Below are 14,337 nucleotides of genomic sequence, written 5' to 3'. Positions count from 1 at the left end.
GACGCTGAAATGTATTTCTTGCGGAAATTGACGCCATCCATCGCTTTCGATTAAAGATGGAAATAAAGCCAAGAGGAAAACAGCGAAGACAAGTTTATTGGTAACCAAGTTGCAACACGAACATCACATCTCCTTTACAGTTACTCTTTTGAAAAACTTAATAAAACAAATTAGAAGAAAACTAAGGGACTTTATTCGCTTACAATAATTGAAAATGATATAATTAATTACATTTAAACAGAAAACCAAGCGTAATAAGAAAAAAAATCACAAAGAGGGCAATGTAACGAGTAATTAAGTTTAAAATACACGGGCCTCAAATTACAACCGCAAATCAACTAGCAAAGTTTATAAAAATTATTAATGAAAGCATTGCAAACTAGAAATAATATAATTAATGACTTAAGGCTACAAGAGTTTAAATGAAAAAAATCAGTTTTGACATCTTTTTAAATATTACACTTTAAGAAAGATAGGATTATTTGAAATTACAGTGCAGTATTACCATTGGCCACTTCATCATCAAAAATGAAGGTTAAGTTCTCACCCCCCATACGACGGTTAGCTGCATTTAAAGCAGCTGCTAGTTGAGCGTTGTTGGCCCCTCCCTTTGGGTCAAAATCGATGTCGAATTGGTTGTCGACTGGTTCATCTTCCTCTTGGTCCAGATTTTCCTAGTAAAATGTTGTCGACAAATATCATTTTTATCTTTACACGACAGAGCAATGGTAAGTTACAATACAGGTGGCCTTTTGTGCATCATATTTGATAGCTTCATTATTTGATACCATGCGCCAGCTTAAAAGTTATAAGATATGGAAATTGTGACTGTTAAACTAAAAAAACAATACTAGTCACAACATTTCAAAAATAATGAACACATAGAACGTTTTTAAATAAAGTAATAAATTATTGTGATCAAAATTAAAGGGAAATGCTAAATATTTGTGTAATTTTAGTAACATACCCCAATGGCGCTGTCATTACTTTCAACTGCATTATCATCAATACTATCATCATCATCATCGTCTCTGCTTTCTCGTGTTAACTGCCAGTCAAGTTGTATGCCTTGCTGTGATTCTTTTATTTCGTGCAACGGACTGAAAATAATAAGGGATATTTTTATATTAAAGACAATTTCCATGTTATTTAGGTTTATCTTGACATAGTGACATAAAGATTGAAAACAAAATTATTATAAACAATTAAAGTATTGAATTAAAATTAAGGTATAAAACGTACTTGCTGTTAAAGACATTTGTGTTTGGAACATGACTTGAACCACGACCTTCTTGTATATCTTCCATGTCATGACTTGTTTGTTCTGCAGCTTCCTTTACTTTTAGTTTCCGTTTGTAGCTGCAAAATGTTAAGAAAACTGTGAAACATGAGTATTTATTTATTATTATTAAAAATATATTATAGTACACTACTGTACAAAAATTAGAAAGAGATGTTTGTTTTGTTTTATTTTTACAACATCAATATTAGTAGACAAAAAGAAATTTATGTAAGTAATCAAACACCAGTCAAATGAATTAGGTGATTGACAATTAAAATTAATAAAAACTAAAAGTTTGCAACTTTAAAAATAAAAGTGACCAGTGCTGGTTGGAAATTTGCTAGTAGAACTACTTTAGATTCATAAAATACTGATACCTTTGTCTCATGCAGCAGATGGCAATGGTAAAAATTACAATTGCAACACCAAGAACAGCTCCAAGTATAATTGCAGTCGCTTTCAAATAATCTTCAGTCCGATCAACTTCCTCAGTGGCAACTTCACCGTTTCCCACTATTCCATATTCACCCAAAACAGGATAGCTCTCTTTTTGTCCGAGAATTCTAGAAGTAAAACTAGGGTTAAGATTTTGAATAATGAACCAGAATTTCTGATTTTGATTGGATTTTTGTAATATCACCAAGAACTCACTGAGTTAATTTAACTCAATCACAGAATATTGAACATTTTTGTGTTTGTGATTTTCAATCATCGCTCTGGCAATAATCATTAGTTCTCAGGTGGAAAAAAAGTTTATACCACGGATGACTTTTAGTGATAACTTGTATTTATATGACTTGAACACAACCTATTATTCGCAAGTGTGTGGCCTAAGCTTGCAAACATAAACGGATATAGTAGTGTAGCGGTTGACCGTGCCTCGAGTGCAGATATATATTATAGTTTACCCATGTTTACTTAAAGATTGAATATTAAACAGCCGCGTTCCGTAACCATAACATCTGCGTAGCTGTGTTTATAGTTGATCAACACATCTAGCGTTTTTCAGCGAGTACAGGGAACTATCTGCGGCCTGTTTGCGAACTAAGGCCACTTTTCAGTGTAAAACGTTCTTTTCTCTTTGCTTTGGCACACATGTTTTATTCTATAAAAGCCCTCCTATTTTCTGTGTTGGAACGACAGTAGGAGCTCTCTTAAACTCTTACTGTCTTCACGACTGTCGTAGCCTGCTGCAGATTTTCCTTATACGATGGAACATCGCCCTAACCGCCGTGAGTTGATGCTCACCACGAAGCTATTGCTGTTGAAATAGGTCTGACAAGGACCTCCAACAAGTGTTATGTTGAGATGGGTGCGAGCTTAAATCTTCTCGAGTAGTTTAAAAATGCAGTTTGAATATGTCGTGTTAGATGATCACTAATACAAATGAACTAGGTAAAGTCTGTAAAATTCTGCTCAAGTTGGGTAAAAATTTTAGCACAACTCTGGTGTGCAGTCAAGTGGAACCACACATTTATAGAATACAAAATGAATGAATGTTCATGGATTCAAAGAGGTAGAAGGTTGATATTACTCTAGACAAGTAAACTTACGCAATTATTTCCTGCTTTGGAATGAGATAAGTTCCGTTCTTCGCATGGAAGTATATGTCGGATCTTAATTAAAATAAATGTGAATTCGACGAGCGGTAATAAATAAAAAAGGTAAAATTATGTTAAATACTTATATAACATGGATCCTTATTCTATACCGACTGTGCCGGCTACTTTTTCAGTTAAGTCACAACTAAATTGTATCTAAAAGCATTTACCAAATAAAACCATAAAAACAAAGTCAAAAGGATTTACTTCTGTAAAAATAACTTACTCTGCCTCTTGGTAAAGTGAGTTTTGTTTGTTGTGTTGAATGACTTTATCTAAGTATACCTTTGCATGCAACAGTGCTTCCATGTCTCTAAATTAGAAGAAACCCAATGATTATTACATACTAATAATTTTAAGAAACATGTTTAGTAAGTGGTGAACAATAATATAAGACAAACTTGATTTTTCGCTTCAACTGAAACAAAAGTTGTGTAAAGCTTTTACAAAAATAAAGTTGGCTTAAAGGATTTTTTAGCCAAATAAAAAGCCCTGATAATTACATTAAAAAAACGTGTTATTACTCACGCAACAAATTCATCTTCCATGGATTCAAATTCGGAAGGTGTATATCGCGAATACAGAATCACCGTTTCATCTGCTTTTACGATTCCAATACTAACCGTTGTCTCTGCCACATGTTTTAAATTACTGTTGAAGCAAAAAAATGGGGGTAAGCTGAACAGAGTGTAATTCAGTTGCAAACCATGTATGTTGTTTACGTATTTACTACATTAACTAAAACAATATTGAGATAATGAATGGTTGATGGATTTTGCTGTTTTAAAGCTCACCTATCAGTTGCCCTGATGATCAACTCATATTTACCATCTTGATCACCATCAATGGCTGATGCAAGGTAAATATCACCCTTTGTATTGTCCCTGGAAGGTTGAATTCCAAATGTACCCTATAAATATTTTAATGACGAATATATGATAGTAGAAACCTAATAGTATAATCATCATCACATGTTTATGTTTGTATTGCAGGGAAACTTAATATATATAGCACACATATGTTTTATTTTACATCCTATGCAGTATATTCATTCAACTTGTACCCACTTCCAGTTACCAAATATGAAACTTTGTGGGTGGTTGTATTTTATTTTTCCTATACCTTTCTTTATTGCAGCCAATTTAAACAACCTTTTAATGAATACTAGCTTAGGGCAAATTGTCATTAAGGAGCCTGGCACAATGTTTTTTCCTGGTTGTGCATTTTTTTCCAGAAAACAAAGTATAATGCTTACTAATACTAATACTAAAATAACAACTAGTTTTTGAAATTTAGTTTTTAATTTATAAGTTATGACTGTTTAAAAAATTAGATTTCAAAACTGTCAAATACGTCACCAGTGGGCACTGTGATGTCACAATACAATATTTTGTTAATGGAAAAAATGTGGTCTATTTGTTCTTTGTAAAAATAGACAAACGTTTTTAATACGTTTTTAATATGCTTTTATTCTATGTGGGTCTTGGTAAAGACCTGGGATTTAGGCTAGATCCTGCTTTTTACCCCAAACCTTTTTTTACCCAGGCCAGTGTGACTTTGTCTTAGACCTCATCCCTGACAAAGTCCTTGACTCCGACCTGGACCAAGTATCGCCACAGTGTCCTGGCTTACAATTTATATAACCCACTACTGACCACTGGGTCGTAGCAATGTTCATTAAGTGGCTTGCCAAAGTAAGTGCTCTAGCAATGAAGCCACAACCCCAGTTTAATAAGACCTCTTGTTGTACAACTAAACCGCATATGTTACATAACTATTCATTAACACTTTGACTGTAATGTATGAAGTTTAGTCAAAAAAATGTTATATTAAAAATTGAAAACAAATAACAGATCAAGATAATTTAGGGAACAGGAATATTTTACCGATCTGTTAAATGAATTTCCATGTAAAACCCACATACTGCTCTTTATTGAGTAAGTGGGAACCTCTGCTAGTCCAGTATCAATGTCAGTTGCCCAAACTTGAATAATTGTAATATCAGGATCAGGTTGTGTGTCAAACGGAACATCTGAAACAAATTTGTAGCAAAACAGATTTTCTTACATGTTTTTGCCTAAACTGCCAAATTACATCATAAAAACAAAGCAATACGTTTGAGCTTTTAATATATAAGTTGAGAGTCGTGTAGCTACCGCATGCAAAAAAAAAACAATCACAATATGTATTTTAACTGTGACTTTTGTAGCTCTACGATAAAAAGAAGAGATGATAATAAAAATTGCAAAATAAAAATACCAGTTTCATAAATTTCCTTGGTAAACACTGGAAGATTATCATTGATATCTGTGATGGTACATATTACATGTAGTAATGAATTATCATCTGGATTCCATGCAATATTTTTTCTCTGTCTGTTGTTTGCTAAGTATTCAGGATCGTTAGATGCCTGGCAAAAAAGATTTTTCAGTTCAATTATAATCCTGTCTAGATACTATTTTGGGGTTTTGATATTAATTTAGGTTTAGTTTATCTTATTGTGTTCTGGTGACAATTAGTAAATTAGTATAAATATTTTAATTAAAATTTTGTCGAAAAAAATCTGATATTTTACCTTAACTATTAAATCATATGAATCAGTTTGTTCATGATCGAACTTGATCAATGTAGTCAGGAATCTGGTTTCCTTATCAAGACTAAAGTTACCGACTCCTGTGCCACCTGCAGATAGAATATGTTGCAAAACATTTCCTGCTACTATTGTGGGCAAATGGGCGAGGACACTTAACAGCAATTGCTCCAAAATTAAGGGCAATTGCTCTAATGCAGGCGTGCCCAACCTTTTTTGACCCAAGATCTACTTTTCAACTAACCAACTGCACTTGGATTTTTTGCCTGCCGCCGTACAGGTACGCCCTCTTAACACGGTCTGTATTTTTTGTACAAAGTATTGATAAAATTAATGATTTAGCAATTATAACGCCACAGCAGATTTTTTGATTTTTTTTATTACACCTGTCGCGGTTGACCTGAAATAGGTCTGCGGACTACCGGTAGACCGCGGTCGACGGGTTGGGCACGCCTGCTCTAATGTTTTCCCCCTTATGGGTTGTCTGAATTGTCAGCCATACAATTAAAAAAATAATAATAATCACTCACAAAGTTACATATGTGGTAAGTGGGCACAGGGTGTATTAAACAAAACACCTGTGTTATAACAAATTGCATTTGCCAGCTATGAGAGGATAAAGCAAGTATCATTTATTTATTCAATCTACAAAAACTGGTTCAATTTGCAAAATTATATGTTTTTCATACATATTAATAATTTAAAGTTGACATACATCAAGATAATGATAGCATCCAGTTTTGTACTCATCTAAACATTTGATTCATTGTTGGTAGGTAGTTTCGCCCTCACTCTACTCAGTAATTTATATAGAAGATAAATTCATCAAGCATAGGCTTACCAACTATAAAATAATAGTTTTGTGTATTTTCTGGCAAATCCTTATCTTGTGCCCCAAGTACAGGGATTTCAATTGTGAATGGACTTTTCTCCTCTTCAACAGATATGAATTGAGTGTTGCTGTCCTGTATGATATCATTACATGTATTTAAAGCAATTAAATTTATTATTTATATGCACAGCTTATGTGGTAGGTTCACATACAACCTATGACGTTTTGCCATTTACAAGAATGAAACTTGGTGGGCGATTGTTTTACAAAATGAGTGCCAATTTAGGCATCCTAAGTGATCTCCTGGTAGAAAAGTAAAGTGTCTTGCCCAACGGCACTTATGCCCACAATGACAGAAAATAATAAAACACACAAATTTATAATTACAGGAAGGTAGAAGGGTGGATTATCATCGACATCTGTAACTACAATGATAAGTTGAGTTTCTTCGGAGCGAGGGGGGTTTCCTCCATCCTCCGCCATAATGTTAAGCTTTTGAATAAACAAATAAAACATAAGTGACAGCTTAATAAAGTCTACACCCTACTTTGTTTTAACTTGTACATTTTAGCTAAGCTCAAAGAAAAAGAAAAGTAGAAGTTATAAAGATATTATTCTTAACACTGTTCTAATTTCAGGACATAAAGATAAAAAAGTTTAAATTTTTATTTACTTAATACAATCGAGTGGGCGAAGATGGGACACTTTGTCAGGCAAGACTTTTTTATTGTCCTTTTACGGACCACCATTTAATGATAATCAGAAAAAATAACGTTACAGAATTATTCTACAGTATTATCACGACTTTATAAAAACACTTGTCAAAGCCGATTACAGTTTTTATTATTAAAAAAATATGTTAAATAGAAACAGCATTTTTTACCTTTTACTAAATTTAAATGCTCACTAAATCATAGTAAAGCCGAAGAAATTTTGTAGTTTGCGAGTGTAAACGATTAAACTAGTTTCATAGATTCATAAAAACTTGAATATTTGGAACATACTTGAATATTTCCTGATTTTGTCTCGTGCAACTAGTTTCAGTTGTGTGAAAAAAAACTGAGATATAAACATGGGGAAAATGAGTTTTGTAGGTTTTTATCAGACCTGCTTTAGGTTTGCTTATACCCTATGGATAATCTAAAGATAATATATAAAATATATATTTTAAATTTAGACATTTCCGTTTGATTTTATGAAAAGTGGTCTAGGCAAAAAACAATGTGTAGCATTGCTGAATTTGTATCAAAATTGTAAACTGTATTAGTAGTTATTATCAACTTCTGTTATTAAACGGTAATATGCGTTTCAGGATACAATTCATATCAATGGATTTTTATCAATTCTTTGTACTTTGTAGGATACAATATTTATTAATTGATGTTCAAACATTACCCATTATTGTTTAAACAATACCAATTTTCATGCAATGATATAATGTAGGTAACATGTCATAAATTATAGCGGTAGCCGGTAGAGCAAGGAAAAGAATGTTTAAACTTGATTTTCAAAGCGTACAGTATAGTTTCGTGTTATTTACATGTATACCTAATAATAAATTCATTTACTAATCAAAATTAACAAGGATTTTAAACTTTCCTGTCTTACCCTGTCTGTTTTTAAACTTGTAAAATTACACCTGTCGTGCGAATCGTTAAATAACTCCTTGTGTGTTTTAATATATTTTTTTGGATTGTTGTCTATTAATAAAGGAATGATAGTACTAATTCGTGGTATGACCCAGAAAACTATTCTTTTATTTTGGAATTATTGGTCAATATGTGTTTAAGTGTCCCATCTTTCCCCACTGTACTATAGAAAACTTTTTAATAAAAAGTGTAATAAATTATATACATAAACACATGTGTCTCAATTAATACATTTTATTTTCGGCCATGCTTTGTTTAATTCATGGTTTTCCAAATAAGTTTATTTATGGCATATTTTAGTACTGTCCATATGTTGTTATTCCCAGTCTTTTTATACTTTTCTTTATAAATCATTTAATTACAATGTACCGCATATCTCTCAGTTGTCTCTCTGTCCATGTTGCTTAGTAGAGTAATATTCCCACTTTCATAACCAATTTGAAAATTGTCCAAGTTGTTAAGGAGAATGAAGTGAACATGACCGTTTTCTCCGCGGTCCTTGTCTGATGCTATGACTTGGAATACTAGTTCTTGGGTTGGTGAGTTCTTAAAATGTTGAAGATTTATTATATTATGATAGTAAGGTATGATCAAATTAAATCTTTAAATTCAAAGCATAATTTCCTTGTGGAAATCCCAATCACATTGCTTGTAACTCTCTGTAACTAAACCCAATATTCTTATTTTATGATCTGTAGCTTAAAGAATGTCAACTTTAAATTGCTGTATTTAAATTATTGGTTTTTAGTTTGCGGCTGTTGACTGTCAAATGAGGGAAAAACTGGAAAATCAACAAAATCCCTTTAACTAATAAAGTAGTTACCTCCGCCAAAAAGATTTCTTGACCAAATTCAATGTTCTGAAACTCGGGAAAGTTAATGTTTGCATCAATTACATCAATTTGCATTTGACACATAGAGGACAATGGTACAGTACCATTATCAGTAGCATTGATAGTAAGAAGATATTTGCTTTCCTTATTTCTTATGCTTTTAAGTAGTGCAACTTCACCACTACTTTCAGATATTCTAAAATGTCCTAAAACAATAAAAAAAAATCAATTTAAAATTCAATTAAAATTTTTAACTTATACTGTTAAAAAAAATGGCCACCATTGCCGAAATTTACAATAGAAGCTTTAGTTAGTTCTCTTAAAGTTATGTAACAGTTTGTTATCTCTCATGTGTTAATGTTTATCTTCTGATTTCAAGCTGTTGCGCAGCGCTAAAAAGGCTTTCCCAAAAAAACATCAAACCAAGTTGTTTAACCCAGAAATTAGGTTTTAGCATATATTCTTAATATGCCACTGTAAAGTATTGCTTTCTAGGGACAGAGGTTTTTATCGAAAATAAAAGCATATATTCTTAGTATGCCTGCATCGAAACCAAAGTGACCCCGGTTCAATGCTCAACGGTGATACTAACACTGATCGGTGTAAGTGTCCTTGGGCAAGACATTTAACAGACATTGCTCCAACCTAGCGGTCACTAATGGGTTGTCCAAATGATACGCCATGCCAAAAATAAAAACTATACACCTAGTTAAAAAGTGTGGTAACTCATAAGCACACAAGGATAAAAAAAATCTGAGTCTGACTGCAATGCAGTGTTGCGGCACCGTTTGCAAGACTTAAATGGGCTTTCCAGGTGTTAGGGTAATGGGCCAAATCTAGCCTAAGTCCCAGGTTCTTTACAATGACCTCACCCACAAAAAATAAAAAAAAACTACCATCATCATTTCCGCCCACAATGGAATATTTAATCTTGCTGTTTTCCCCAACATCCAAGTCTTCTGCACTGACTGTACCAACTGAATCTCCAACCTCCCCATCTTCACGGAAGGACACACGATAAATATCCTGAGTGAACTGTGGTGGACAGTCATTAAAGTCATCAATCTTTATTTTTACTTCTACAGTTGTTTTATGCGATCCAGTTTGGCCACGGTCATCACTGGCTTCCACAGTTAGCACATATTCAGCTTTAGCTTCACGGTCAAAGTTTTTACCTTGTGCAACTGTAATTTCTCCCTGTTTTTAAATTGTAGTATTAGATTGTTACCAAAATCTACCAAAAGTTCCAGAAGATACGTTAAATATTCTAGAATAAATTGTTGTAGAGATTGTTGGTAAATATAAAATAGCAAGGCCATTAAATAAAAATGCCCATTTAGGCTTTACTACATCCCATGTATTTTAATACAATGCTTAAAAAAACGCTGTGATGAAATCTGTGACTGTGTTGGTGTGTTAAATCACACCTATTTTACCTTAACAACAAATTTGCTAATTGAAAGATTTATTCCATACATTTTGAACCCTATCTTTAAATGTTGTTTTTAACCTTTCTAACCCGCCCCTAAACCAGAAGTTAGAGGTTCAGCTCGTCTCTGCTATCCTCGAGGGAGCATATTTCCTTGGACAAGACACAGAAATTGTTCAAATCCAGTGTTCATTAATGACATGTCTAAAAAAAACAATCACCCACAAAGATGCAAATGTTGTAACTCTGGGGCATGAGGTGTATTAACCATCAGTGTAATGTGTTACAATTGTTGTTTTCCCATTATATAATTGTGTTTTTTTCCCGTAAGGAACTACATTCAAGCTAGGCTACATGTGCCTTAAAAACCATGAAATGTAAAACATTTTAAACAATTATCAATAATTCAAGTTTACATGATATATTAAACACAACAAAAAACAGTAAAGTATAATACAAAAATATTTTTGTGTGTCATAAACACATCCAGAAACCACATGGGCAATGACCCCAAAAAAGCTGAAAACTCCCTGATATAAAGAACTGTTCGTGAATTAACATTTGTTTGCAGATTTAATATATATTTCTTTGCCTGTCAGTATAATTATAAAATTCCCTAATTGTTTTGTATATACTTACCGTTACTGCAATAAAAGAAATGTTTGGATCATTTACTGTGAATATGATGTTAATACTTGGTTAACAAAATATATTTTCCATAAACGCATTATTAGATTTGTGTTATGTCCTGTAGCAGTTTGTTTGTAAAAGATACACAATGTTTTGTTAAAACAATGGGATCAATATTAATATAAAAAAAAAACCATCACACAAAAAGACCTACAGTGGTATGGTTCATGGCAAACTGACTGTAGTCATCTCCTCGGATAATGGTATACATGATTTCACCAAATCCTTTTTCCAAAGAGTCTAAATCATCTGCATGAACTGTAATCACGTGATCAGGGAATTGCACAGTCTCTGCTATTGCTGTAGAGTAATTTGTCTGAAAAGCAATCACATTTTTATTTTATAAGCATTTGAATATTCTTTAGTGGCAGGGCAATTTAGTGTTATAACATAAAGGATTTTATACAGCTCAAAACACTTATGAGTTAAACATGCAACTTTGTTGGATATCATATCCAATTTTTACCAGAGCCATAGAAATACTGGGTAGTCCAACCCATTGTTACATAAAACGCAAATTGAACATCAATTTGTGTCCAAAATGATATGGTAGGTATGGGGTAAATGCCTGGTTTTCAATAATTAAAAGGAAAAGTTGAACTTAAAAACATCTTTAAGGGTTGGAAAGTAGTTTAAACTCATTGCAAAATTCAACGCTTTTGGACACACAATGAAGGCAGTTGGACTAACCTGTGTTTCTATGACCGTGGTTTTAACTATTAATTTTTTTTCATGAACACACACCTACAAAAGCTCCAAACCAGGTATGCTCTAATTAAGAGGTTAACCGTTCAGTCACTGTGCTACAGGTCCCAAAAATGTTTAAAACAATTTAGACAAGTGCAAAATGAAAAACAGAATCAATTCAAAATTTTTTATACTTTTGAATACTACCTGTGTATAGATTGGAGAATTGTCATTTATGTCGTTAATTTTAACTGCCACCACAATGCTTGTAAACCTTGGTGATGGTATCCCCTCGTCAGAAGCTACAATAGTGATGTTTAAAACATCACCAACTGTTTCCCGATCAATCACTTTTAATGTGGATAGCTGACCTAGAATTTAAAAACACCAGATAAAACACAACAATGCCTACATACTCCATATACAAAAGTTTATGCTTTTATACCTTTGGTTGGGTTGGTGTTGCTGAGGGTAAAATAGTCTGAGTAATTTCCAGTCACAGTGTAAGTCACAGTCCCATTATCACCTTTATCAGGATCTGTTGCTGTAACCTGCATACAACCATAAAGTATGAAAGAAACATAAATAAATCAATGGATAAGTTTACCTTTTTTATTCCCATACAGTGGGGAAACAACAGTTGTCAAAACACATGTCTCCTATTATGTAAACTGTCTGCATCTTAGTTACATTTTATGTAGTTGGTTTAATTTTCTTTTATTTTTATGGCTTACAATTTTGGAAACCACTCAGCTGGGCCAATTTCTCTAAATGTCTGCCCAAGAACACTTACGGGTACAGTAGTGTTAATGTCAAACCTAACTTTCACCGGCTGTTGTCTAGAGGCAACCACTGAGACACAGTGCCGAACAAATATGATTGCATCACGGCGGACATTAATCACACTTTGTGATCAAAATTTTTAGACCGAAGTCGACATTTTACACACCTGACCAACAAATGCAGAAGCTTCTACACCTTCATTCACTGAAAAACTTTGTGGAGTCGATATAAATACAGGAGAATTGTCATTAATATCGAGAACTAGAATCGATATCGTTTCTGCAAATGTAGTAAATTTTAGAACTGGGCAAACAGTTTTAATTTGTTACAAACCAAAACTTATTGTTATCACATATGGGGAAAAGGTGTTTATCTTACTTCTTACTAGTATGCTTTAATCTTTAATGAAATCAGTGATAAGTTTAATCTCTTAGTCATTAATCGCTTACTTAGCGCATTTTGAGAGCCAAAAACATTTACAGCATTCATATCAATAACTTCAATTGTCAAAGTGAATCTTTCAATTGTTTCTCGATCCAGTTCTTTTATTAGACTGAGTACCCCAACCTAAATTTAGTGGGTATTAAAATAAAAAAAAATAAAAAATATGGACATATTACACTTAGGAATTTGTAATTCATTTAGTAACAAAATATAAAAATTAAAACATACTTAGAACAACTGCAATTAATCTACACCTGTGACAAGTATAATATAATATATACATTGACACTATAAGAACAGGCAAGACAAATGATCTTGTCTGTTAGTAGCTTATGTGTATTTATGTTTTTTCGGTTTGTGTGCATATTTCTGATTTTAAAATACTATTTACAAAACATGTTTACAATATTATATCAACTTCAGGATACACACCCTACCAAATGAGAGTCAGAAAAACAAACAATCATACCTCATGTATGGTATCTATGTTGAAATATCCATTACAATAAGAGGGTAATAGGTTGTTTCCAGACTCATCTTCACATTCAACAGTGTTCAATGAAAAATTCAAATTATGGTCTTCATCAACATCTGTTGCATTTAGATGTAAAATCTCTGCAAAAATATAGTTGGAATATATTATCAGTAGACACAGACAAACTATTAATCTGACCATGGATATATAGCAGAGTAAGGGAAGATAAGACAATTAAAGGGGCTAACCAACAAAAATTTGTGTATGGATAGAGATGCTCAAATGTGACCTAAAGGTAACATCAAAATTTCCCAAAACGATACAGCTTCTAAAAAAAATGCGTGAAAAAAAAGCGGTCGAATTTGCAGTTTTGAAACTTAAATTTTTTAAAAGCTGTTTTCTATTTTTAAACTTTGATGGTACCTTTAGATCACATTTAAGCATATCTATCAATACACAAATTCGATTTTTCGTTGATATGCCCCATTGAGCACATATTACCCAATATTTACTAATTCAAAAATATATGACGACCATTGGGTGATACCATGAATTAGTACTACCATTCCTTTAATAATTGAAAACAATTAAAAATATATTAAAACACATAAGAAGTTATTTAACAACTTACACAACCGGTGAAATTTTACAAATTCAAAAACACACAGGATCAGACTTGACAGTTTAAAATCATTGTTAATTTGGATTAGTAAATGAGTTTATTATTAGGAATACGCGCAAATAACACAAAATAATACTGTACGCTTTGAAAATCAAGTTTAAACATTCTTTATCTTGTCCTACTGCTATAGTTTTTACATGTTACCTACATTATTTTGTTGTCTGAAAACTGGTATTGTTTGAACGATAATAGGCATTGTTCGAACATCAATTGATAAACTTTGTATCCTACAAATGCATATCAACTTCTAATAACAGAAAATTGATGATAATTATTATTAAAGTTTCCTTTTTTGCTGCGAATTGAGTATTGCTACGCTGTTTTTCGCACGAGCCATTGACATATATATCTCCAGCACAAA

General features: G+C 32.6%; 1 protein-coding gene across 1 annotated transcript; it reads right to left on the bottom strand.

Annotated features, from left to right (window-relative positions):
* Positions 1 to 473: 473 nt before the first annotated feature.
* Positions 474 to 13,495, bottom strand: LOC101242634 (cadherin EGF LAG seven-pass G-type receptor 2-like). The gene is made up of 22 exons (XM_009859447.2): positions 13,289 to 13,495; positions 12,825 to 12,942; positions 12,542 to 12,654; positions 12,038 to 12,143; positions 11,800 to 11,963; positions 11,060 to 11,221; positions 9,683 to 9,983; positions 8,778 to 8,992; positions 8,324 to 8,500; positions 6,693 to 6,797; positions 6,315 to 6,438; positions 5,459 to 5,565; positions 5,143 to 5,293; positions 4,770 to 4,915; positions 3,678 to 3,793; positions 3,412 to 3,534; positions 3,110 to 3,196; positions 2,836 to 2,898; positions 1,660 to 1,845; positions 1,243 to 1,359; positions 968 to 1,100; positions 474 to 674 (listed from the first exon to the last, which is right to left on the bottom strand). Exons 1-22 carry the CDS (start codon positions 13,493 to 13,495, stop codon positions 489 to 491), a joined length of 3,207 nt encoding a protein of 1,068 aa, XP_009857749.2. The 3' UTR covers positions 474 to 488.
* Positions 13,496 to 14,337: the final 842 nt, after the last annotated feature.

Source organism: Ciona intestinalis, unplaced genomic scaffold (genome assembly GCF_000224145.3).
Source record: "Ciona intestinalis unplaced genomic scaffold, KH HT000237.1, whole genome shotgun sequence".
In the NCBI taxonomy this organism is placed as follows: Eukaryota; Metazoa; Chordata; class Ascidiacea; order Phlebobranchia; family Cionidae; genus Ciona; species Ciona intestinalis.
This window is presented reverse-complemented; position numbering and strand designations above follow the sequence as displayed.